Source organism: Salvelinus namaycush, unplaced genomic scaffold (assembly GCF_016432855.1).
Source record: "Salvelinus namaycush isolate Seneca unplaced genomic scaffold, SaNama_1.0 Scaffold2268, whole genome shotgun sequence".
NCBI lineage: Eukaryota > Metazoa > Chordata > Actinopteri > Salmoniformes > Salmonidae > Salvelinus > Salvelinus namaycush.
The window spans coordinates 3,099-28,579 of record NW_024059084.1 but is presented as its reverse complement, the minus strand read 5'-3'; the positions used below and the strand labels follow the sequence as shown (position 1 = coordinate 28,579).

Here is a 25,481-nt window from a genome sequence, read left to right as displayed (position 1 = left end):
TACCATGATATATACTAATATACCATGATATCAAATAATGAAATCGTATAATGTCATGACTGAAACGGGTATGATATGCTAATGAGTTCATTACCATTTAGAACATGAACAAGTTAACACTGTTACAGGGGGGGATATGATATTCAAAGCAATGTACAGTAGGGGCTCAATCTGCAGCCCTAAAACCAATGATTCACAATATACTGGGAGAATCCCTGCAGCATTCCTTATACCAATTGTATTGATATATACCGGAAGCGGTGATATTATTTTGACCAGACAAATATGCATTCGTTAACAGAAGCGGTATATGCACACATCTCGACACATTTAGATTTTGACACATTCAAGCACTGTCACGTTCGTCATAGAGAGGAGACCAAGGCGCAGCGTGGGATGCGTACATACTAATTTATTTAAAGAACGAACACTAAACAAACTAACAAAATAACAAACGAACCGTGAAGCTATACAAAAATGAGTGCTGACAGGCAACAACACATAGACAACTACCCACAAAACCTAAATGGAAAATGGCAACCTAAATAGGATCCCCAATCAGAGACAACGATAAACAGCTGCCTCTGATTGGGAACCAATTCAGGCCACCATAAACCTACATCACCTAGACATACAAAATCCCCATAGATAAACAAAAACCCTAGACAAGACAAAAACACACATACCCACCCTCGTCACACCCTGACCTGACCTAAATAATACAGAAAATATAGAAAACTAAGGTCAGGGCGTGACAGTCCCCCCCCCCCCCCCCCCTCCCCAAAGGTGCGGAATCCGGCCGCAAAACCTGAACCTATAGGGGAGGGTCTGGGTGGGCATTTCTCCGCGGTGGCGGCTCTGGTGAGGGACGTAGACCCCGCTCCACCTCTGGCTTGGCCCACTTAGGTGGCGCCTCTAGAGCGGGGACCCTCGCCGCCGACCCCGGACTGGGGACCCTCGTAGCGGGCTCCGGACTGAAGGGCGCCTCGGGAAGCTCCGGGCTGAAGGGAGGCTCCGGGCTGAAGGGCGCCTCCGGGCTGCAGGGCGCCTCGGGAGGCTCCGGGCTGCAGGGCGCCTCGGGAGGCTCCGGGCTGCAGGGCGCCTCGGGAGGCTCCGGGCTGCAGGGCGCCTCGGGAGGCTCCGGGCTGCAGGGCGCCTCGGGAGGCTCCGGGCTGCAGGGCGCCTCGGGAGGCTCCGGGCTGCAGGGCGACTCTGGAGGCTCCGGGCTGCAGGGCGACTCTGGAGGCTCCGGGCTGCAGGGCGACTCTGGAGGCTCCGGGCTGCAGGGCGTCTCTGGAGGCTCCGGACTGGAGACCCCCGTTGGAGGCTTCGTGCCATGTCTCACTCCTGGAGGCTTCTTGCCATGGATCATCACTGGAGGCTTCGTGCCATGGATCACCACTGGAGGCTTCGTGCCATGGATCACCACTGGAGGCTTCGTGCCATGGATCACCACTGGAGGCTTCGTGCCATGGATCACCACTGGAGGCCTCTTGCCATGGATCATCACTGGAGGCTTCTTGCCATGGATCATCACTGGAAGCTTCTTGCCATGGATCATCACTGGAGTGGAGAGACACACAGGAGGCATGGCTCTGGGAGCAGGCACAGGACTCACCAGGCTGGGGAGACATGCAGGAGGGTTAGTTCTTAGCACAGGCACAGGACTCACCAGGCTGGGGAGACATGCAGGAGGCCTTGTTCTTGGCCGAGGCACCGGATACACTGGGCCGTGGAGGCGCACTGGAGGTCTCGATCTTAGAGCCTGCACAACCCATCCTGGCTATGTGGTGAATTTGGCCCTGCACGTGCGGGGCGCAGGCACAGGACGCACTGGGCTGTGCAGACGCACTGGAGACACAGTGCGCAGAGCCGGCGCAGGATATCCTGGGCCGTAGAGACGTACTGGAGGTCTGGAGAGCAGGGCTGGCACAATCCTTCCTGGCTGGATGCTCACCCTAGCCCGGCAGATGCGAGGAGCTGGAATATAGCGCACCGGGCTATGAGTGCGCACTGGGGACACCGTGCGCATCACCCCATAGCACGGGGCCTGACCAGTCACATGCTCGCCACGGTAAGCACGGGGAGTTGGCTCAGGTCTCCAACATGACTCTGACACACCCCGTGTGTCCCCCCCCCTCCCAAAAAAAAATCTGGGGCTGCCTCTCGTGCACGCCTCTTTGAGCCAACTCCTCGTAGCGTCGCCGCTCCGCGTTAGCTGCTTCCAGCTCCTCTTTAGGACGGCGATATTCTCCCGTCTGTGCCCAGGGTCCCTTGCCGTCCAGGATTTCCTCCCATGTCCAACTCTCCAAAGAACGCTGCTCCCTCTTACCACGCTGCTTGGTCTTTTGGTGGTGGGTAGTTCTGTCACGTTCCTCATAGAGAGGAGACCAAGGCGCAGCGTGGGATGCGTACATACTAATTTATTTAAAGAACGAACACTAAACAAACTAACAAAATAACAAACGAACCGTGAAGCTATACAAAAATGAGTGCTGACAGGCAACAACACATAGACAACTACCCACAAAACCTAAATGGAAAATGGCAACCTAAATAGGATCCTCAATCAGAGACAACAATAAACAGCTGACTCTGATTGGGAACCAATTCAGGCCACCATAAACCTACATTACCTAGACATACAAAATCCCCATAGATTAACAAAAACCCTAGACAAGACAAAAACACACATACCCACCCTCGTCACACCCTGACCTGACCAAAATAACACAGAAAATATAGAAAACTAAGGTCAGGGCGTGACAAGCACCCCATCCTCAGCTGAACACAGTGCAGTATGGTTATTTTGGCTCTATCATGTGTCTGTGCATATGCATCTAGCACAGGGGAGTCAAACTCATTCCATGGAGGGCCTAGAGTCTGCTGGTTTTAGTTTTTTTCCTTTCAATTAAGACTTAGACAACTAGGTGAGGGGAGTTCCTTACTAATTAGTGACCTTAATTCATCAATCAAGTACAAGGGAGGAGCAAAAACCTGCAGACACTCGGCCCTCCGTGGGATGAGTTTGACAAGTGATCTAGATGATGTGATTTCATGTAATTTCAGGTGTCCGGAGAGTATTCGTCCTGAGACAGTCAGGCCTTGCCTCCTGCCATGTAAAAGAGACTGCAGCGTCACCCCCTACAGCGACTGGAGCGCCTGCCCTGCCATATGCAAAGCAGGTACCTACTAGCCTTCTCAACATTCTCAAGAATACACAGATATAAAACAATGTACATCCTCTCAACACACTCAAGTACAGACATATATTGTTTGTTGTCTATGGCAAAAATGCAATTATGTCAAGAGATGTACAATATGCCAAGCAGGTACAGCCTATTATTCTCAAGTATACATTACAGTACACACAGATACAGAGCAGTCTGTCCATGGCAAAAATGCTCAAGAAATGTAGCCTATGCCATGTGGTTTTGAGAAGAGCACACGCTTCAAAGCATTTGAAGGAATTCCTTACAACAGAGAATGCTAAATAATAGTGGGTCTGTCGTTAAGTGTTTGCTTTCTGGTTTCGACAGGCCCGACAAATCTGATAAACAAAACACTTGCACCGTTATGGAATGGTTACTCTTCTCCTCATCAAATGTTTCAGTTTGAGCTGAGAAAATAATTAGCTAAGTCAGAACCGTAACAGGAACCAACGAACGCGCATTGTTGCTTGGCAACATTTTTCTATATCAAGAACTAGTACAAATGCAGCTAATAAGCAAAAAGTGCCGTGTCATTTATGAAGCCATTTGCCCTCACTGCAACAACCTCTTTGTGAGCTAGAACACACTTGTTAGGATACATGTTTCTGTGATTTCCATTTCCCCGGAGTGAGTGTTATATTCATGAAATACTTGACATGATTACTCTACAGAAACATCTGCAATAGAAATACTTTATAGAGTCTAAAGAACAGTCCCTGGGCTTGTTTTCCTAGTCTTCTATCCTTTAATCTGTCTCTGCTAGTAATCTTGCTGGTATTATTTCACATTTGGCACACAGGTCATCTGGCTTTACAATGAGTATATGGTCATGGATTTATCCTTCTCCAATGAGAAGGAGCTAGCTACTGCAGCTAGCTATCTCTATGGATCCTACATTGCAACATGGATATGGCCACTGTAATGTGATCCTGATAGAGATATGGATTACTGCCTGTACTGTATATAGCTTAGACATGTGACCCGTTCCAGGAAACTAGGCGTATATCGGAAGTCCCGACTTCATAGGAGAGCCGTTTGAATGGATTTTTTTTTTTTTTTATCAACATTTTTATCTGGACACTTTCTGTTTACCTGGAATTTTTCCTTATTGTAGGCTACTACTTTCACCACTTTTAATCTTAATCTTTACTTCTCACTGTTTAGCACATGACCTCACATGTAATCCTTAAAGAGATGGGTTGGGCTGGCATAAGAGGGTGTGAACAATGCTGAATGGGCATAGACAAAGGAGAGCTCTCCAGTAGGTACCAAAACATTCAAAGGCCCTTTTCTCAAAAGTGAGTTAACAAGTTTATCAACTTTCAACTTTCAAAAACCTTCCTATTGTTCCTCAAAAATGCGGTGTATGTTATACCATTTTGTAGCTTTGCGTCTCTACTTTTTGCCAATGTAAAAAAATCAAATTTCTAATAAGACCGAATCCAGGTGGTGAGTCACATATGGACTTCCTGTAGTAAGGACAATATAACCTCACTGAGGTGGGTGGACACTAGCACATAAGATAAGCCCATATCAATCAATATCCCATACTTGATTGCATTACCTTCTCTCAGAACTGGTCAGGAAAGTACAGATCTGCTGTAGAACACTAAACTAGAGAGAGCTGGGAACCAACTGTGCTCCTTCATTATGTTTCATTGTTGAGCAAGGTTAATGACACACAGCTGCTAATAGTCAACATCAAACAAAACACACTTGTTTTACAAGGACCTTTTCAAGGAACTGTGATTTGCATTTCTCAAGTACGTAACAGGCATTCATCATAATCATTTTACACTTCCAGGCCCAATGGAAGTTGCTTGAGTGCTGCTGTTATTGTCTCTGTCTATTGATTCTGACAGTGTGTGAATAAAGTGCTTTTCTATTGGTTTTTATAAGGCGGCAACGCGAAAAGGAAACAGAACAGGAAACGCATCATCATCCAGCTGCCGGCCAATGGGGGACAGGACTGTCCGGAGGTGTTGGCTCAGGAGAGAGACTGTGAGGTGCCGTCTGTCTGTCTGGGATACAGGTAAGGCTCCATCACCATCCAAAACCACTCTACTCACTATGTAGTCTCTCTTGACTAAAGAGGAGTCAAGTTAACTACTATTTTAGAAAAAAAGGTGCTATCTGGAACCTAAAATGGTTATTCAGCTGTCCCCATAGGAGGACCCTTTGAAGAACCATTATTGGTTCTAGGTTGAACCCTTTTGAGTTCCATGTATAACTCTTTGCACAGAGAATTTAAATGAAACCCAAAAGGGTTATACCTGAACCAAAAACGGTTATCCTATGGGGACAGCCAAATAACCCTTTGGAACCCTTTTTTCTCTGAGTGTAGAGCAAGACTTTGACTCTCAAGATGACTGAGCTGTGTTCTGTTTCTTGTATTGCAGGTGGAAGACACACAAGTGGCGGCGATGCCAGTTGGTTCCCTGGTCCGTGCGTCAGGACAGTCCTGGAGCTGTGGAGACCTGTGGGCCTGGGCTGCAGGCTAGAGGTGAGCAACAAAATATTGCATGCACTAGCTACTCCATTTGATTCTGGGGACGAAGTGTTCAAATCTGTACTGCCGGAAATAGTAGAAAAGACACGAGAGACTACCCATAATCTGATAACTATTGGATACAGGTAGATACAGACACTTCTAAGGGTTCAGACTTGGTCGCATTCATACAGTCTTTCAAATACTTTCAAATATTAGAGTTGCGCTTGATTTAACATGCCTTTAACTTGCATGTGACTGATAAAGTTGTGGGATTGTTGATGTGATCACGTGTATCCGTCCGACTCCCTGAAAGAGCGCGGGACAGGGGAGTGATGCATCAAAGTAACACCTTGGGCTGCATGCATCTTTCATCTCCTTCTAGATGTTACACTGGGACTCAGAGGAGGATGTGAAGGTTAAATAACCTCTATCCAAACCTCTTCCCTCTAGCCGTACCAGGCGTGGATTATTTACATTAAGGTTCAAACAAAAAATGTCCATTCCGGTGGATTGCTTTGTGTTGAGCTTCACATAGCGTGGCAACAATGCATCTATCTGACTTCAATTTACAAAATGGCGCCAGTCAGTGAATTGAAGGCAGAGAGTTCTTCTTCCACTCCTTGCACCAGACCTCTATTAGCATCTTGAAGATGGTAGAAGGCCATTATCTGATCAGATGATGAGCACTTTTCAACCTTCGTCTTCACACTCCACATTAGGCCCCATTACCTGTAATGGTATATGTGTAGAAATTGACGCAGGTGGAGAGACAATTCAATACAGAGCTCTTACTCCTCCTCATTCAATGCTATCTGGTCTGTTTGGGTGGGAAAGTCAATAGACATTACACTATGTTCAGTTTCATCACTTACCCTTGTTCTCACCTCTGTGTGCGTTTCTAACTGAGAGAACCAGACACAGAGAGTGCGCATGAAATTGAACCCTATTCCCTACGTTGTGCACTAATTTGGACTAGATCACTACAGAAAATAGGGTGCAATTTGGAATACAATGTAGTGAGTCACACCACCTAGCAATGAGTCATTCCAGATCGCACAGTGACAGTACTGTAGGTTAATCATCACTTAAAACACTTTCAGGTCTTGATCACATGTGATGGGACTGTCGTGTTTACCTCCAAATGCAGCCAAAGTGCATTAGCCAAATGAGATTGAGCCAGCAATAAAAAGTGGCCAACATGTACCAAAGCTTCCTGCCTCACACCATCCCAACCTCCACCACCACATCATTCTCCTTTCTTTCTTTCTTTCTTTCTTTCTGTCTTTCTATAGCTGTCTCATGCCGGAAGCAAGATGGGGGTCAAGCGGACATGGGAGCATGTCTGAAGTTTGCCAGCTCCATGCCCTCTCTGACCCAGCCCTGCCAGCTCCCATGCCAGGACGACTGCCAGCTAACCACCTGGTCCAAGTTCTCTTCCTGTACACAGGACTGTGTGGGCGTCAAGACCCGCAAGAGGATGCTAGTGGGTGAGTGGACTGGAGTAGGCCGTACAAGTACAGTAAACTAACTAACTTAGTCCTCTTTGTCTCTGGAGGGGCACAATGTAACTGGAGTCTGTATTTGGCCACAGCTTGCAAGTACAGTAGAAGTCATCCCTAAATACTGATACAGGCTCAGATATTTGAATTTCTTTCATCCCCTTAATGGTTAAGGTTAGTATGAGGGTTAGATCCTATTTCATCTGATCCTGTAGCTCTGTTAACTTCTACTTGGTACTCATCCCGGATCCGGGAGCACCCTCATCAGTAAAAAAGCTGACTAGCATAGCCTAGCATAGCGCCACAAGTAAATACTAGCATCTAAATATAATGAAATCACAAGTCCAAGACACCAGATGAAAGATACACATCTTGTGAATCCAGCCATCATTTCCGATGTTTAAAATGTTTTACAGGGAAAACACAATATGTATTTCTATTAGCTAACCACGATAGCAAAAGACCCAACTGCATATTTTCACAATTATTTTACTGCATAGGTAGCTATCACAAATTCGACCAAATAAAGATATAAATAGTCACTAACCAAGAAACAACTTAATCAGATGACAGTCTTATAACAGATTTATTGTATAGCATATGTTTTGTTCGAAAAATGTGCATATTTCAGGTATAAATCATAGTTTTACATTGCAGCCACCATCACAAAATCTCACCAAAGCAGCTAGAATAACTACAGAAACCAACGTGAAATACCTAAATACTCATCATAAAACATTTATGAAAAATACAAGGTGTACAGCAAATGAAAGACAAACATCTTGTGAATCCAGCCAATATTTCAGATTTTTTAAGTGTTTTACAGCGAAAACACAATATAGCATTATATTAGCTTACTACAATAGCCTACCACACAACCGCATTCATTCAAGGCACGTTAGCGATAGCGAATAAACCAGCAAAAGATATACATTTTTTCACTAACCTTCTCAAACTTCATCAGATGACAGTCCTATAACATCATATTACACAATACATATATGGTTTGTTCGAAAATGTGCATATTTAGCGGTACAATTCGTGGTTGAACAATGTGAATAAGTAGCCAAACTGCACAAAATAATCCGGATATATTTCTGACACTCACATCGTCTAATCAAATAACTAATCATAAACTTAACTAAAAAATACAGGTTGGACAGCAAATGAAAGATACACTAGTTCTTAATGCAACCGCTGTGTTAGATTTTTAAAAATAACTTTAGTACGACATACAGCTTACGTTATAGCGAGACAGCGCCCGAAATCTGGGCGGAATATACGTCTAAACATTTTCGACAGAAATACGAAATAACATCATAAATTGTTCCTACTTTTGATGATCTTCCATCAGAATCTTGTACAAGGGGTCCTTTGTCCAGAATAATCGTTGTTTGGTTGTAGAATGCCCTCTTCATCTGTAGAACGCTAGCAAACGCTAGCCATGCGGCACAGAAGTGTCCAACTCACCAGAACGCATAACAAAGAAAATACCGAAAATCGGAATAAACTGATATAAACTGATATAAGTCGGTTTAATATAACTAGTTGATGATGTTTTTAACATATATATCAAATAAAATCAGAGCCGGATATATCTAACGCCTATAACGAAAGCTTTTCAGAACGCAATCCAGGGGTCCCCTTCGCGCCATGCAGAATAAAGGAAAGAGTGGTCGCGTCATTCCAACAGGTCTTGTTCGGCCTCAGATAGAGCTGTACACCCCATTCCAACTCTCACTGCCTACTGACATCTAGTGGAAGGCGTATGCAGTGCATGTAGACCCATAGATTCCATGCAAATTGATAGGCTGACCCTGGAACAGAGCCCCCGATTTCAGATTTCTCACTTCCTGACAGGAAGTTTGCTGCAAAATGAGTTCTGTTTTACTCACAGATATAATTCAAACGGTTTTAGAAACTAGAGAGTGTTTTCTATCCAATAGTAATAATAATATGCATATTGTACGAGCAAGAATTGAGTACGAGGCAGTTTAATTTGGGAACGATTTTTTACAAAGTGAGAACAGCGCCCCCCCTATTGAGAAAAGGTTTTAAGAGCAGCTTTCTACCTAAAGAAACTTAAGTACTTGACATGACTTTGATGTTACGTTTCCAGAGCGAGTGAGACAGTATCACCGCTTAGTCGGATGCCGGTGTCACAAATCTCCATGGTATGCCTTGAGGTCAGTTGAATTTATAGCCTAAAGGATTATATAGGATAAGTCTATAGGACCCTGGGATTCTTCAGATTCTTCAGGATAAGCTCATGTTGCTAGAAGTGACTCTTATCGAAACAAACAAATATTTTCACATGGTCCAAACAAATATGTTCACGTTGCGTTTTCACCTGGTCCAAGATAGTGGAGATAGAGTAAAAACATATATGATAATCTCTATCCTTAATCTGGATCCAGGATACCGGCTTTTTAAAACGTTCATTTCAATTCTGGCCAGATCATTTGGCAGCCAATGCGGAATGACCCTATTCTGGGCTCTCACCAGTTCAAACGATGACCAGTCGGTATGTGCTGTTCTCCGGCAGGCCCGGAGCTGTGATTTAGACATAGGCCGACTGCATATCAGTTTTTATTGATCGCCTTTCCTACCTTCCTCCCTTCACTCTTCCCAGGAAAGAGCAAAAAGCAAGACCAGTGTAAGAACAACCAGGTCTACCCCCTCAGTGAGATCCAGTACTGCCCCTGTAACAAGTACAACGCCCAGCCCGTGGGGAACTGGTCGGACTGCATCCTGCCTGAGGGTGGGCGCGTGGAGGGCCAGCTGGGCATGAAGGTCCAAGGGGACATCAAGGAGTGTGGCCAGGGCTACCGCTACCAGGCCATGGTGTGTTACGACCAGGACAACAGGCTGGTGGAGACGTCACGGTGCAACAGCCACGGTGAGTCCTAAAGGCGTCTCACCAACATCCTATTATTGTTCATGTCTATAAGCAGGAAGTCACCTCGCTATGAATGATGATGTTATGTTGGTTAGTCTACCTTTGTCATGGTGCAACAGCTACGGTGAGTCAACCTCTACCATCTCTCATTAACTCACTTAAAGTTGTATGCATTAAACATAGCCACTGTGATTCATACAAGGTGTCTGAATTTCCAATGAAAGGCATGCTCAGTGATATGACATCATCATACACAGTGGGCCACTTCCTGTTACAGAAAACAACAATGATCAGTGTAGAGAAATACAAGACGATGCAATTGGAAGCACTTTGGTTGTGGTCTTTGGAATTCTCATCAATTTGTTACAACCCCTTATTGAATACATTTAGAGAACATTGTTTCATTGTTCTCTCCATCAAGAGAATAATTATTCGATCATTTACATACGTGTTCTATTGATTCGGCTCCGTTCGACCTAATTTGATGTCAGACTGTTAGTGCAGAGTTTCTCTCATCTCACTGTCCTTTTCAGCATCCCTTGATTGTAAATTCAATAGAGAACAAATCAACGTGGTAACGGAGAGGATGCAGGATGCAGTCGCTCCGCCCCTAGCCCAAATCTGTCAGAGGAACATCAATCAAATTTCAATCAATCTAATTTATTTATAAAGCCCTTTTTACACCAGCAGATGTCACAAAGTGCTGATACAGAAACCCAGCCTAAAACCCCAAACAGCAAGCAATGCAGACGTAGAACATCAGATCTGCTTTCTTCCCAAAGTATTAGCATTCAGGAATACACAGCAGCATCGCCATCCAACCAATGCAGAGAAGAAATGTAGGAATCATAGTGCTGTCGTATCTTCCATGTTAACCCGAGGAAGACGCAGCGCTTTATCAAAGTGTTTGTTCTCTGTATAAACCCATGCCTGTGAATCATAGCTTCACTTGCAGTATGGGGCCTGTGGTGTGGTTGATGGTGTAGAACTGTGACGTCATGAGACGTCACAAGCAATTGCTATTGCTGTACTCTGGCTATTGCTATTGTATGTGTAGCTCTCCAACACCACTCTGCCTTAGACGTCACACTAAGATTCCGGTGCCTTTTTTCCCAGCTTAAGCAACCATAGGAGATCAGGGATGGTGCTATAGCTATACACAAGTCACTGGTATTGTAGCTCTATTGCTCCAACACCACAATCAACCTACCTGGTTGGCTCCCACACGTGCTATGGATTAAATTATTTAAAAAATTATAATAATTTATTGTATTATCATTACAAACAAAAAATTGAAAATAAGTTATATTAAAAAACATTCAAATACATTAAAAGGTATATGGTTACCTACAGTGCCTTGCAAAAGTATTCCTCCCCCTTGGCGTTTTTCCTATTTTGTTGCAATACAACCTGTAATTTAAATTGATTTTTATTTGGATTTCATGTAATGGACATACACAAAATAGTCCAAATTGGTGAGGTGAATGAAAAAAAATGAAAAAAAATATAAACGGAAAAGTGGTGCGTGCGCATGAATTCACCCTCTTTGCTATGTAGCCCCTAAATAAGATCTGGTGCGACCAATTCACTTCAGAAGTCACATAATTAGTTAAATAATGTCCACCTGTGTGCAATCTAACTGTCACATGATCTTTTACATGATCTCAGTATATATACACCTGTTCTGAAAAGCCCCTGAGTCTGCAACACCACTAAGCAAGCGGCACCATGAAGATCAAGGAGCTCTCCAAACAGCTCAGGGACAAAGTTGTGGAGAAGTACAGATCAGGGTTGGGTTAAAAAAAAGATCCAAAACTTTGAACATTCAACGGAGCACCATTAAATCCATTATTAAAAAATGGAAAGAATATGGTGCCACAACAAACCTGCCAAGAGAGGGCCACCCACCAAAACTCAGGCAAGGAGGGCATTAATCGGAGGCAACAAAGAGACCAAAGATAACCCTGAAGGAGCTGCAAAGCCCCACAGTGGAGATTGGAGTATCTGTCCATAGGACCACTTTAAGCCGTACACTCCACAAAGCTGGGCTTTACGGAAGAGTGGCCAGAAAAAAATATTGCTTCAAGAAAAAAATAAGCAAACATGTTTGGTGTTCGCCAAAAGGCATGTGGGAAACTCCCCAAACATATGGAAGAAGGTACTCTGGTCAGATGAGACTACAATTGAGCTTTTTGGCCATCAAGGAAAACACTATGTCTGGCTCAATCCCAACAGCTCTCATCACCCCGAGAACACCATCCCCACAGTGAGGCATGGTGGTGGCAGCATCATGTTGTGGGGATGTTTTTCATCTGGTGGGAGTGGGAAACTGGTCAGAGTTGAAGGAATGATGGATGGCGCTAAATACAGGGAAATTCTTGAGGGACACCTGTTTCAGTCTTCCAGAGAGTTGAGACTGGGACGTAGGTTCACCTTCCAGCAGGGCAATGACCCTAAGTATACTGCTAATGCAACACTCGAGTGGTTTAAGGGGAAACATTTAAATGTCTTGGAATGGCCTAGTCAAAGCCCAGACCTCAATCCAATTGAGAATCTGTGGTATGACTTAAAGATAGCTGTCCACCAGCGGAACCCATCCATCTTGAAGGAGCTGGCACAGTTTTGCCTTGTAGAATGGGCAAGAATCCCAGTGGCTAGATGTACCAAGCTTATAGAGACATACCCCAAGAGACTTGCAGCTGTTATTGCTGCAAAAGGTGGCTCTACAAAGTATTGACTTCGGGGGGGGGGGGTTGAATAGTTATGCACGCTCAAGTTTTTGTTGTCTTATTTCTTGTTTGTCTCACAATAAAACATATTTTGCATCTTCAAAGTGGTAGGCATGTTGTGTAAATCAAATGATACAAACCCCCCAAAAACTATTTTAATTCCAGGTTGTACGGCAACAAAATAGGAAAAATGTCAAGGGGGGTGAATACTTTCACAAGCCATTGTATACACCTTTCAAATCAAGAAGTTTTTCGGCCAACATTAGCATCTTGCCAACTTTTTTCCACCTTTTTCTATATCTGAAAGGTGTTGCCGACATCAAAGCCCAAACTTTTATTTACGCGATCTGACCTAGTCATGATCAGAAACATGTAGCATGCAGTAATGTAGCCATTCAAGTGTAGGCCTGTTATTTTGCTCGATGACGAGACTCGCTTGCTTTTAATAGTATAGATTGCTGAAATGTTCTATTAGTATCATGATTTTATTGATTTAACCCTTATTTTACCATGTAAGTTGACTGAAAACACATTTTAATTTACAGCATCAACCTAGGGAATAGTTACAAGGGAGGGGAAGGTGAGTGGATGAGCCAATTGGAAGCTGGGGATGATTAGGTGGCCATGATCACATGAGGGCCAGATTGGTAATTTAGCCAGGACACTGGGGTTAACACCCCTACTCTTATGATAAGTGCCATTGGAGTCAGGACACCTTTTTAACGTTCTATCCGAAAGACGGTACCCAATAACTGAGGAAAATAATGCTTCCTACTGGCCCTCCAATATCACTTCCAGCAGCATCTGGTCTCCCATCCAGGGACTAGCCAGGACTGACCCTGCTTAGCTTCAGTAGCAAGCCAGCAGTGGGATGTAGGGTGGTATACTCTCAATGTAAGACCCTATGCCTGCTCTGTAACAAAGTGAAGTGATAGAGATAAAACGTGGATCAAACAATCATGGGCTTGCCTTGGGCTCTGTTTCAAAATATCACTTTTTTATATGACAGCGGTTCCACATGTTGCCATGGCGTAAATTGTGTGGGACATTTTTAGGGGGTATTTTATTCTGTTATATTTCATTATATTCTAAGCCTGCTATAAAATATATGCGTGTTGACTGTAATCATGGTAGCCTAAGCGTGTCTTGTCTGTTTAATGAACAAAATAACTATTGAGTTCAAACTCAAAATATGCCATTCTTTTATTTTATTAGTCGTATGTTTCTTAGGACCTGCCTAAAAACTATTAATAGTGGATTTCTTTGTGATGTGTATATTTAATGGATTGTCGGCATGTGGACTGGAGATATAAAAGGCTTACCACAGCAAGAATGTGGTAAAAATGGGACTGTATGAATTGGGTTCTAAAAAACATTGCCTGTTTTTTTTCACAGACAACATACCGTACAGTCTGTCTGTAAACGGTACTATAGTGACAATTTAATTCCCTGCTTTACGTGGGCTTGGCAGAATGGATCCATGTTAAAACAGATAACGAGGATGGCTGGAAAGGTTGACAGTGAGTGATCAATGGGTGTGTTCTGACGTGATGGCCTGGTATTAGTGTGAGTGAGATAGCAGGTTCTGAGAAGCAGTGACCAACAGGCAGACTCTTATTGCCAGTGGCATGACAGTAGTGGGGCGGCCGCTAACAATATAGAGGGATTGTCTGTCTTACAGTAGCTTCTCTGCTACAGTATACTGTTGGAAAAAATGGTGCTGTATAGAACCAAAAGGGCTCAATAGCTTGTTTCAAAATGGCTCTATATAGAACCACAAAAAAACTAAGCAAAATATGCAGTGTATCTGTAGTAGCGTTACTGTATCATAAGAGTGTCTGTAACTTACACATGTCAGTTCCTCAGGAATTGGATTGATTTGATTTGTCTTTTCATTTTGGTTAACGAGTTGTTTCCAAATTGTTGTTTTTGTGGGTCTTTTAGGAATAGTAACCCAAATACAACTAGATTAGGGGGTAATCAATTTGGGCAACAAAAACATCCCTCTAATAACGCTGTTAGTCTTTGGGTTTTTTTAATGTCCAAGAGTGTAACGGCTTTCGTCTTCCTCCTCGTCTGAGGAGGAGAAGTTAGAAGGATCGGAGGACCAATGTGCAGCGTGGTAATTGTTCATCTTGTTTAATACAAGTGAACACTCAAAATACAAAAAACAACAAATGTGAAAAACCGAAACAGTTCTGTCTGGTGCAGACACACGAAGACTGAAGACAACCACCCACAAAACCCAACACAAAACAGGCTACCTAAATATGGTTCCCAATCAGAGACAACACAAAACACCTGCCTCTGATTGAGAACCATATCAGGCCAAACACAGAAATAGGAAAATATAGAAATACAAACATAGACTGCCCACCCCAACTCACGCCATGACCATACTAAATAAAGACAAAACAAAGGAAATAAAGGTCAGAACGTGACATAGAGGGAAAATAGACAACACTGTGTTTGTTCTTCTGATCTCATCTTACTTCAGCAAGTTCACAAACATACATTTACCAGATGTAAAATAGTCTAAGAAAAATAGAATGTACTCTAAAATTCCTAATTCTCAGTATGTTAATGTATTTCCGTTGCTGCAGGTTCCTGTGTTGCGAGTCACAACTTGTGACCTAGCTCCAGTAGCAGTAGTAATAACACTCGAAACAGCTAAGACCGCTGACCTCCCTGCTCTTTCAGTGGACACATGAGGCTCAGTAATCCACCCTTGCCCAGATAAAAATAAATAACAAGCCGAGAGAGAAGCACTCCTGCCAAAACTCCCAAAATCATGACCTCTCTCTCTCCCGTCCTCCATCTCTCTCTCCCTCCATTTCTCTCTCTCTCTCTTTCTCTTGCTCTCCGTTCTCTCTGCCTCAGTTTCTTTCTCTCTCACTTGCTCTCTCTCGCTCTCCCTCTCTCCGACTGGCTTGCCCAGAAAAACAACAGTCTTTTAAATCGCACAACAGGCTGCTGCCCTCTTGTTCCATTGCATTTGCCAAGCTACAGTAAACAGTGTAATAATGCTGTTTGTTGCACAGCGCTGCCATCTCAGTTTTTTATAATCCTCTCTGTAGCTTTTCATCCGTATCAGTAGGAATGTTGGATTTAGCTTGCTGCATCAACAGCTGTGTAAACTGATACAGATACTGTCAGATGATGAAACTATACTGAAGCCTAGTTGTCTCTGTGGTTTCAGGGTATATTGAGGAGGCTTGCATCATCCCCTGTCCGTCTGACTGCAAGCTCAGTGAGTGGTCAAACTGGTCACGATGCAGCAAGTCCTGCGGCAGCGGGGTCAAAGTGCGTTCCAAGTGGCTGAGGGAGAAGCCTTACAACGGTGGTCGACCGTGCCCCAAACTGGACCATGTCAACCAGGTGAGTGGGGGACATTCATCACTCTTGGCCCTGTCTAGAAACAACCACTAGCCCTTACCCCAAAGACACTTGTAGAGATCTGAGAGGATTGGACAGATTTTTTCCATATTGCTTAAATTGATAAAACTTAGTGTCTAGTCTCTCGGGGGTAGAGGATAACGGATAAGGGTTGTTTCTGGGCAAGACTAGAACATGGTACAGGATAGAGGTCTCTGACTTGTTTTAATGTTTAAATAAAATACTTTGATTATGATTTAATGCATTAGATTAAAGGAACCATAACAGTGTTCATTTTTTAATGAAGCCAGAGTGGACATCTTTCAGTGTTTTATTCATTAGCTGAGTTAGGGCTTGTACACATTTACATTTTAGTCATTTAGCTTACAGGAGCAAGGAAGGTTAAGTGCCTTGCTCAAGAGCACATCGACAGATTTTTGCACGTTGTCGGCTTAGGACTTTGAACCAGATACCTTTCAGTTACTGGCCCAACGCTCTAACTGCTAGGCTACCTGTAAGATTAAGGAAGGGGAAGGAACTGTGAACTTTATGCTCCTACAGAGAAACAAGAGAACATGGTGTACTGCATTCTAATAATCCTGTATTTAAACACTCACTGTCTGTTTCCACGCTATTCTTTTCTTCTTTTCCTTGGTGTATGAACTGACCCCATCCACAGGCTCAGGTGAGTGACTTGTCACTGCCTTTTATAGTGTTTTTCAATGTATTTCTTCTTGCCATGGGATGGATAATAGTGTGGGAGTAAATGTAATGAATGAGTTTTGCGCTAGCACAAACCTGCTCTATACTATTTCATCATATACAAATGTGTTACAATACGTGCATTTTTGCTATGGGATGAATGGTGGTGTGACCTTGGGTGGCTAACAGTCTAGTGGTCTCTCACAAGGTGTATGAGGTGGTGCCCTGTCTCAGTGACTGTGGTCAGTATGTGTGGGTGGCTGAGCCCTGGAGTGTCTGGAAGGTCAGCAACGTGGACCTGAAGGAGAACTGTGGAGAAGGAGTGCAGACCAGAAAAGTCAGGTACGGACGATCAGCTCTTATAGGTACAACAGCCTATTTGACTTAGTCATTTAAGCTCCTAGTGGAGTGAAGGACAGCGGCAGTCTCTCCAACTAACCCTGTTCTGTGACGTTTTCTTAGCTTCATTCATTCAAGGTGATTCCTGCCTTCATCTCACCTTCATCTCCTCTACAAAAACCAATGATAATTGTATCAGTATTGCTAACCTATCATCCCCCCTCTTTCCAGGTGTATGCAGAACACTATCGATGGGCCGTCGGACCCTGTGGAGGATTACCTGTGTGACCCAGAGAAGATGCCTCTAGGGGCCAGAGACCGCCAGCTGCCCTGCCCTGAGGACTGTGTCCTGTCTGACTGGGGGGCCTGGAGCCGCTGCTCACTGGTATGGACAGATGCTGACTACCTTGTTGTTTTACCACCTATTTTATCCCTTTGCAATATTTCTGATATTTTGTGTTTTCTGGGTTTGGTTAGGAGCAAAGAAAAGTCCATCTCAGTAGGTGGACCAATGCAGGACTATTCTAATCTGTTATATTCTAAGGCTGTGGTGCTGAACACACTCAAAGCAAGAGTAGACTGCTTAAAGGGTTAACTATTACCTGAAATGCCCAGAGGTATTATGCTACTCACCATGGATCTCTGTCTCACACCTTAACATATAATAACTGGCGAATCAGAAAGTCTCCACTTTCTATTTAACCTGTTTCGGCCATATTCCCATGTTCAGAAATTCAACTCACATCAGAGCTGTTGTCAGCAACTTTCACTTTGGGTTTGCATCAATTTATAGTTTTTTACATTCGCCAGGACCAATTTCTCAATACCTAGTTACATTTTTCAAATCTCTTCACACAGTTCTCCTAACCATCTTTCAGCTTGGCACAGCAGTTAATTTCACATCTAAAATGCACTAAAACTACCAAAACACTACATACATGTGTCAAATCAACTCATTTTTCCATAACACTAGCAAAGGTTGTTACCCAACAAGCACACACTGTCACTCATAAAACAATAACCAAAAAAATACTAACAACAGGTAGCATTACACAATGTTCTCTTTTGTAAAATGTCTTTACAAAACAAGAATGACACCTCTCTACTGTTTAGAATTCACTGCAGTATATGTTACAGGAATGAATCAGACATGATGCTATATGCTTCAATATGTTTTATGTCATTTTTTGGCATTGAGTGATTCCAAAATAGAATCATTTGTATATACACCATCTACCGATACAGATACAGTAGCAATGCTAGTCAACTATGTCTTCTGCATTTGGCCCCAGGTTCTCATCCACATCATCTTACATCATCTTGGGCAATGCACCTAGGAAATAATCTTTTGGCATGTCTGGTCCATCCCTGGCAATCTTCTGCAGATACTTCCAGGCATCCAGCATTCACTGTGTCCAGGAGGGACATTTGATCACGTGGATGGTGGTCATAAACCTTACACCTCTATGAGGAAAATAATTCCTCTATGGGGTTGAGGAGTGGAGAGTAAGGTGGGAGGAAAAGTGACACCATCCTGGGATGGGCTGCATACCGCTCTGTGACTGCACGGGAGTGGTGAAATGCAACATTGTCCCATACAATTACAAACGTTGGCCGATTTCGCCTCACTGCAACCCTTTCCTCACCTGGCACAACCCTTCCATAGAGGTCACCCAGGAATGAAATGAGACGCTCGGTGTTGTATGGCCCAATTAGCGGTTTGTGTAACAGCAATCCATCAGAGGATTTTGCTGCACACATTGTGATGTTGGCACCCCTCTGGCCCGGGACATCCACTGTGGCTCTTTTCCCAATCCCATTCCTTCCTCACCGCCATGTTTTGGCCAAGTTGAAACCAGCCTCTTCCACAAAGATGAATATGTGGGGTGTTTTCCTGGCTTCAATCTCCATGACTCTCTAAAATATATCCACAAGGCAACATAAGAGTTAGGCTATTACAGTTGTTTACATTATGCCTAAAAACATGCCATTGTGTGCCTCTGCCCTGTTCGGTTTTGTTCAAAACCAGTTCTGTATTTTATAGTCATCTTACCTGGACATATTTGTTCCTGAGTTGCTTGACTCATTCAGAGTTCCTCACAAAGGGGACAGTGTACAACTGCTTCATCCTGACTTGATGTTGTTTCAGGACTCTAGAAATAGTTGTTATGCTTACATTGTGAATATTTCCAAATGTAATGTTGTCTGCCAACACTCTGTCCCGAATCTCTGTGAGTTTTATGCCATTGTTTCTGATGACCATATCAACGATTGCAGTTTCCTGCACAGCAGTGAAAATCCTACCTCTCCCGCCTGTGGGAGGTAACCGTTGGGTCCTAAGCATAAATACAAAAAATATTACACATAAGTGGGTTTGGGGGCTTTGCTCAATTTACTTCTGTAATGAGCAGTTCAGTCAGATGCCCTTGCAGAATGCACATCTTACCTGTTGTTTTGCCGGAAATTTCTCACAATAGATGTCACTGTTGAGCGTTACAGATTTGCCTGCACTTTCAGACCAGCCTCTCTCATTGATAGACCATGATTTATTACATGATCAATTATAGTATCCCTAATCTCATCTGAGACTACAGCTCTTGATCTTCCTCTCAGTCTTCTTCCACCACACATACGTACTCCTCTCCCTCTCTCAGCCACTTTTCTTCCTCTGTCAGCCACTTCTCTATCTCTGGCTGGGTCCATGTTTACATTACAGCACAGCATTATTCCTAAAATGTCCCCTTTTGTATAGATGGTAATGAAATTGAAAGACTAACACCTGTGTAAGTGTTCAGCTACAATGGGAATCAGCTGTGGTTGGTCTAATTGTTTTGATAGTATTTTTTTTATTTATTTGGAATATATTTTAATACGGTATTACTGTATAAATGTAGCTAATTGCTGTCTTATTCAATTTTGTGTTATGTTAGGTTTTGAACTTAAGTTTAGCAGTTTTGAAAAGAGTATGTAAACATGTGAAAATTGGCCTGTAGGTACATAGAGTTTTGGTGGTGGTTGTGTCTGAGTGAGAAAAGAATTCATGAAATTTGAAAGATGTAGTCATTGAATGCATTTTGTGCCAAAGCAATGAAAAATGAACCACAGTTTAGCCCACATAGACTGCTGTTGTGTTCACTGTGTGATGAGTTTTGAAAAAGTGACCTAAGTATTGAGAAATGGGTCCTAGCGATTGTAAAAAAAACTGTAAGCGATGGCCATTTGGTAATTGTTATTCTCCTGTTGGGCTCTCACCAGTTTAGAATGATGCCATTTGGTAAGTGTTATTCTCCTGTTGGGCTCTCACCAGTTTAGAATGATGTCATTTGGTAAGTGTTATTCTCCTGTTGGGCTCTCACCAGTTTAGAATGATGTCATTTGGTAAGTGTTATTCTCCTGTTGGGCTCTCACCAGTTTAGAATGATGTCATTTGGTAAGTGTGATTCTCCTGTTGGGCTCTCACCAGTTTAGAATGATGTCATTTGGTAAGTGTGATTCTCCTGTTGGGCTCTCACCAGTTTAGAATGATGTCATTTGGTAAGTGTTATTCTCCTGTTGGGCTCTCACCAGTTTAGAATGATGCCATTTGGTAAGTGTTATTCTCCTGTTGGGCTCTCACCAGTTTAGAATGATGTCATTTGGTAAGTGTTATTCTCCTGTTGGGCTCTCACCAGTTTAGAATGATGTCATTTGGTAAGTGTTATTCTCCTGTTGGGCTCTCACCAGTTTAGAATGATGTCATTTGGTAAGTGTGATTCTCCTGTTGGGCTCTCACCAGTTTAGAATGATGTCATTTGGTAAGTGTTATTCTCCTGTTGGGCTCTCACCAGTTTAGAATGATGTCATTTGGTAAGTGTTATTCTCCTGTTGGGCTCTCACCAGTTTAGAATGATGTCATTTGGTAAGTGTTATTCTCCTGTTGGGCTCTCACCAGTTTAGAATGATGTCATTTGGTAAGTGTTATTCTCCTGTTGGGCTCTCACCAGTTTAGAATGATGTCATTTGGTAAGTGTTATTCTCCTGTTGGGCTCTCACCAGTTTAGAATGATGCCATTTGGTAAGTGTTATTCTCCTGTTGGGCTCTCACCAGTTTAGAATGATGTCATTTGGTAAGTGTTATTCTCCTGTTGGGCTCTCACCAGTTTAGAATGATGCCATTTGGTAAGTGTTATTCTCCTGTTGGGCTCTCACCAGTTTAGAATGATGTCATTTGGTAAGTGTTATTCTCCTGTTGGGCTCTCACCAGTTTAGAATGATGTCATTTGGTAAGTGTTATTCTCCTGTTGGGCTCTTACCAGTTTAGAATGATGTCATTTGGTAAGTGTTATTCTCCTGTTGGGCTCTCACCAGTTTAGAATGATGTCATTTGGTAAGTGTTATTCTCCTGTTGGGCTCTCACCAGTTTAGAATGATGTCATTTGGTAAGTGTTATTCTCCTGTTGGGCTCTCACCAGTTTAGAATGATGTCATTTGGTAAGTGTTATTCTCCTGTTGGGCTCTCACCAGTTTAGAATGATGTCATTTGGTAAGTGTTATTCTCCTGTTGGGCTCTCACCAGTTTAGAATGATGTCATTTGGTAAGTGTTATTCTCCTGTTGGGCTCTTACCAGTTTAGAATGATGTCATTTGGTAAGTGTTATTCTCCTGTTGGGCTCTCACCAGTTTAGAATGATGTCATTTGGTAAGTGTTATTCTCCTGTTGGGCTCTTACCAGTTTAGAATGATGTCATTTGGTAAGTGTTATTCTCCTGTTGGGCTCTCACCAGTTTAGAATGATGTCATTTGGTAAGTGTTATTCTCCTGTTGGGCTCTCACCAGTTTAGAATGATGTCATTTGGTAAGTGTTATTCTCCTGTTGGGCTCTCACCAGTTTAGAATGATGTCATTTGGTAAGTGTTATTCTCCTGTTGGGCTCTCACCAGTTTAGAATGATGTCATTTGGTAAGTGTTATTCTCCTGTTGGGCTCTCACCAGTTTAGAATGATGTCATTTGGTAAGTGTTATTCTCCTGTTGGGCTCTCACCAGTTTAGAATGATGTCATTTGGTAAGTGTTATTCTCCTGTTGGGCTCTCACCAGTTTAGAATGATGTCATTTGGTAAGTGTTATTCTCCTGTTGGGCTCTCACCAGTTTAGAATGATGTCATTTAGTAAGTGTGATTCTCCTGTTGGGCTCTCACCAGTTTAGAATGATGTCATTTGGTAAGTGTTATTCTCCTGTTGGGCTCTCACCAGTTTAGAATGATGCCATTTGGTAAGTGTTATTCTCCTGTTGGGCTCTCACCAGTTTAGAATGATGTCATTTGGTAAGTGTTATTCTCCTGTTGGGCTCTCACCAGTTTAGAATGATGCCATTTGGTAAGTGTTATTCTCCTGTTGGGCTCTCACCAGTTTAGAATGATGTCATTTGGTAAGTGTTATTCTCCTGTTGGGCTCTCACCAGTTTAGAATGATGTCATTTGGTAAGTGTTATTCTCCTGTTGGGCTCTCACCAGTTTAGAATGATGTCATTTGGTAAGTGTTATTCTCCTGTTGGGCTCTCACCAGTTTAGAATGATGTCATTTGGTAAGTGTTATTCTCCTGTTGGGCTCTCACCAGTTTAGAATGATGCCATTTGGTAAGTGTTATTCTCCTGTTGGGCTCTCACCAGTTTAGAATGATGTCATTTGGTAAGTGTTATTCTCCTGTTGGGCTCTCACCAGTTTAGAATGATGTCATTTGGTAAGTGTTATTCTCCTGTTGGGCTCTCACCAGTTTAGAATGATGTCATTTGGTAAGTGTTATTCTCCTGTTGGGCTCTCACCAATTTAGAATGATGTCATTTGGTAAGTGTTATTCTCCTGTTGGGCTCTCACCAGTTTAGAATGATGTCATTTGGTAAGTGTTATTCTCCTGTTGGGCTCTCACCAGTTTAGAAGGATGTCATTTGGTAAGTGTTATTCTCCTGTTGGGCTCTCACCAGTTTAGAATGATGTCATTTGGTAAGTGTTATTCTCCTGTTGGGCTCTCACCAGTTTAGAATGATGCCATTTGGTAAGTGTGATTCTCCTGTTGGGCTCTCACCAGTTTAGAATGATGTCATTTGGTAAGTGTGATTCTCCAGCAAGGCTCTTACCCATTTAGGTGATGTCCATGTTGTATGTGTTATGTTCCTACTGGGCTCTCACCAATTTAGTGTGGTGCTCCGGCAATGCTCGCACCAATTTAAGTGATGGCTATTCAGTATGTGTTATTCTCTGGTGGGAGAATAGCTAGGATTTTTCCTTAGAAATGAATGGAGGGAGAGAGAGAGGGTGGATGACTTTCAGCAGGGAAGATGATCTCATGCAGCTCTAAATAGCATGCTGTGACCAAGGTATTATTGGAAAATCTCTGGTGGAAGGAGGGGACCTGTGTGTGTGTGTGTGTGTGTGTGTGTGTGTGTGTGTGTGTGTGTGTGTGTGTGTGTGTGTGTGTGTGTGTGTGTGTGTGTGTGTGTGTGTGTGTGTGTGTGTGTGTGTGTGTGTATCTGTGTGTGTGTATCTGTGTGTGTGTATCTGTGTGTATCTGTGTGTGTGGGAGCGTGTGTGAATGGGAGAGTGCTGTGGAAACGTGTGTCTGTGAAACGTGCGTGAGTGTGTGTGTGTGTGTGTGTGTGTGTGTCTATGTGTGTGTGTGGGAGCGTGTGTGTATGGGAGAGTGCTGTGGAAACGTGTGTCTGTGAAACGTGCGTGAAAGTGTGAGCGTGTGTGTGTGTGTGTGTGTGCCCGTGGTGAACCTCTAGTGGGAAGAGTGGTCAACCGTGTCACGTGCCTTGCCATTGCCCTTCCCAGGCACTCTGCCACGGATCCGTTGGGACAGTTAATGATCATGGATATGGAATATGTGGCTGTATAAGCAGGGGAAGACAGCACTCCAAATAGAAATGGTCTGAAAACACCTGAATAGACCAATTTATCTTGTAGGGGTTGGTTGGGGAAAATAGACAGAGGTGGAAATAGACAGAGGGCAATGTAGGGGAAAATATATATTAATGGAAAACCTTTTTCAATTTGCTGTTGGAAAGTGGTAAATTCACTTTTACAGGGTTTCATATTTGGTTCGCATTAAATTGCTGACTTGCTTTAGGTCTAGGCCAGGTTATTGTAAAAGCATGTTGTGACTACGACTGATGTAGAAAGGGCTTTATAAATGAATCTGTTTGATTGATTGATTGACTTCTTCTCTGATTTAAGCCATGCAACAAAATCAGCACTCGGGAGAGGACAACATACCCCGTTCGTCAACCTGGAGAGGGAAAGCTGTGCCCCAACACCACGGAGACAGAGCCCTGCAGCCTCAACAGCAACTGCTATCACTACTCCTATAACATCACCGGTAAGGCAAATGTCAGCCTGGGTTACTGCATGCGATGGATGGTAACAGAGACGTATATCAATATGGAAATATATGGCGATGGATGGTAAATACAGTATTGAATGTGATCTTACATCAAGTATATTTAGACCGCATGGCATTTGATATATATTAAGATGCACTCCAGAGGAAAAGGGTTTGGGAGGTAGGCAGTCTCCTTTTTCACCTCACGTTTCTTATGCTATTTTGTTTTTTACGCAGATTGGAGCACCTGCCAGCTGAGTGAGAGAGCTGTGTGTGGTAGTGGCATGAAGACACGCATGCTGGACTGTGTACGAAGCGACGGCAAGTCTGTGGACCTCAAGTTCTGTGAAGAGGTCTGTGTTCTTCTCTTTCCATTCCAAAGCTCATTAGTGATTAATTCTGTCGTCAGAGTCCAGACAGGTTGCTGTTGGTGTGTTGCCTGGGCGACTTGGAAACAGGGAAGAAGAAGAATCTCTCATTCTCCACAAATGCCCAAATAAAGTACTTTTCTTTTTGTTTTCTTGTCTCTTTCAGCTGGGGCTGGACAGGAAGTGGCAGATGAACGCTTCCTGTGTGGTGGAGTGTCCCGTCAACTGCCAGCTATCTGATTGGTCACCCTGGTCCGAGTGCACACAAACCTGTGGACTAGCAGGTACGTCACCATCTCCTTAACCCACTCTTTGTTACAAAAATATGATTCCCTGTTAGAATGCTGGGAATGCGTTGAAGGCTAATCACATCCAATTCTGAAGGTATAGCCACAAATCATAGAAGTAACAGAGAACTGATTAAGTGGTCCATTCACCTGTCTATTTCAGCTATCTATTTTATATCGATCCATGGATAGTGGGTAGTCTTTGACTAGAAGTCATTTGACTA

General features: G+C 43.3%; 1 protein-coding gene across 1 annotated transcript in view; it reads left to right on the top strand.

Moving 5' to 3' along the window:
• The window catches only part of LOC120038591 (thrombospondin type-1 domain-containing protein 7A-like), a gene marked incomplete at its 5' end in the record, with an annotated part of 29,823 nt that extends 4,549 nt beyond the window's left edge, over positions 1-25,274 (top strand). Inside the window, 12 exons of the mRNA XM_038984289.1 lie at positions 3,070-3,185; positions 5,112-5,244; positions 5,612-5,715; positions 6,996-7,190; positions 9,835-10,101; positions 16,030-16,208; positions 16,885-16,890; positions 17,116-17,249; positions 17,478-17,631; positions 24,458-24,599; positions 24,840-24,955; positions 25,137-25,274. Coding sequence (XP_038840217.1) covers positions 3,070-3,185; positions 5,112-5,244; positions 5,612-5,715; positions 6,996-7,190; positions 9,835-10,101; positions 16,030-16,208; positions 16,885-16,890; positions 17,116-17,249; positions 17,478-17,631; positions 24,458-24,599; positions 24,840-24,955; positions 25,137-25,274 — 1,684 coding nt within the window. The remainder of the gene's footprint in view (positions 1-3,069; positions 3,186-5,111; positions 5,245-5,611; positions 5,716-6,995; positions 7,191-9,834; positions 10,102-16,029; positions 16,209-16,884; positions 16,891-17,115; positions 17,250-17,477; positions 17,632-24,457; positions 24,600-24,839; positions 24,956-25,136) is intronic.
• Positions 25,275-25,481: the final 207 nt, after the last annotated feature.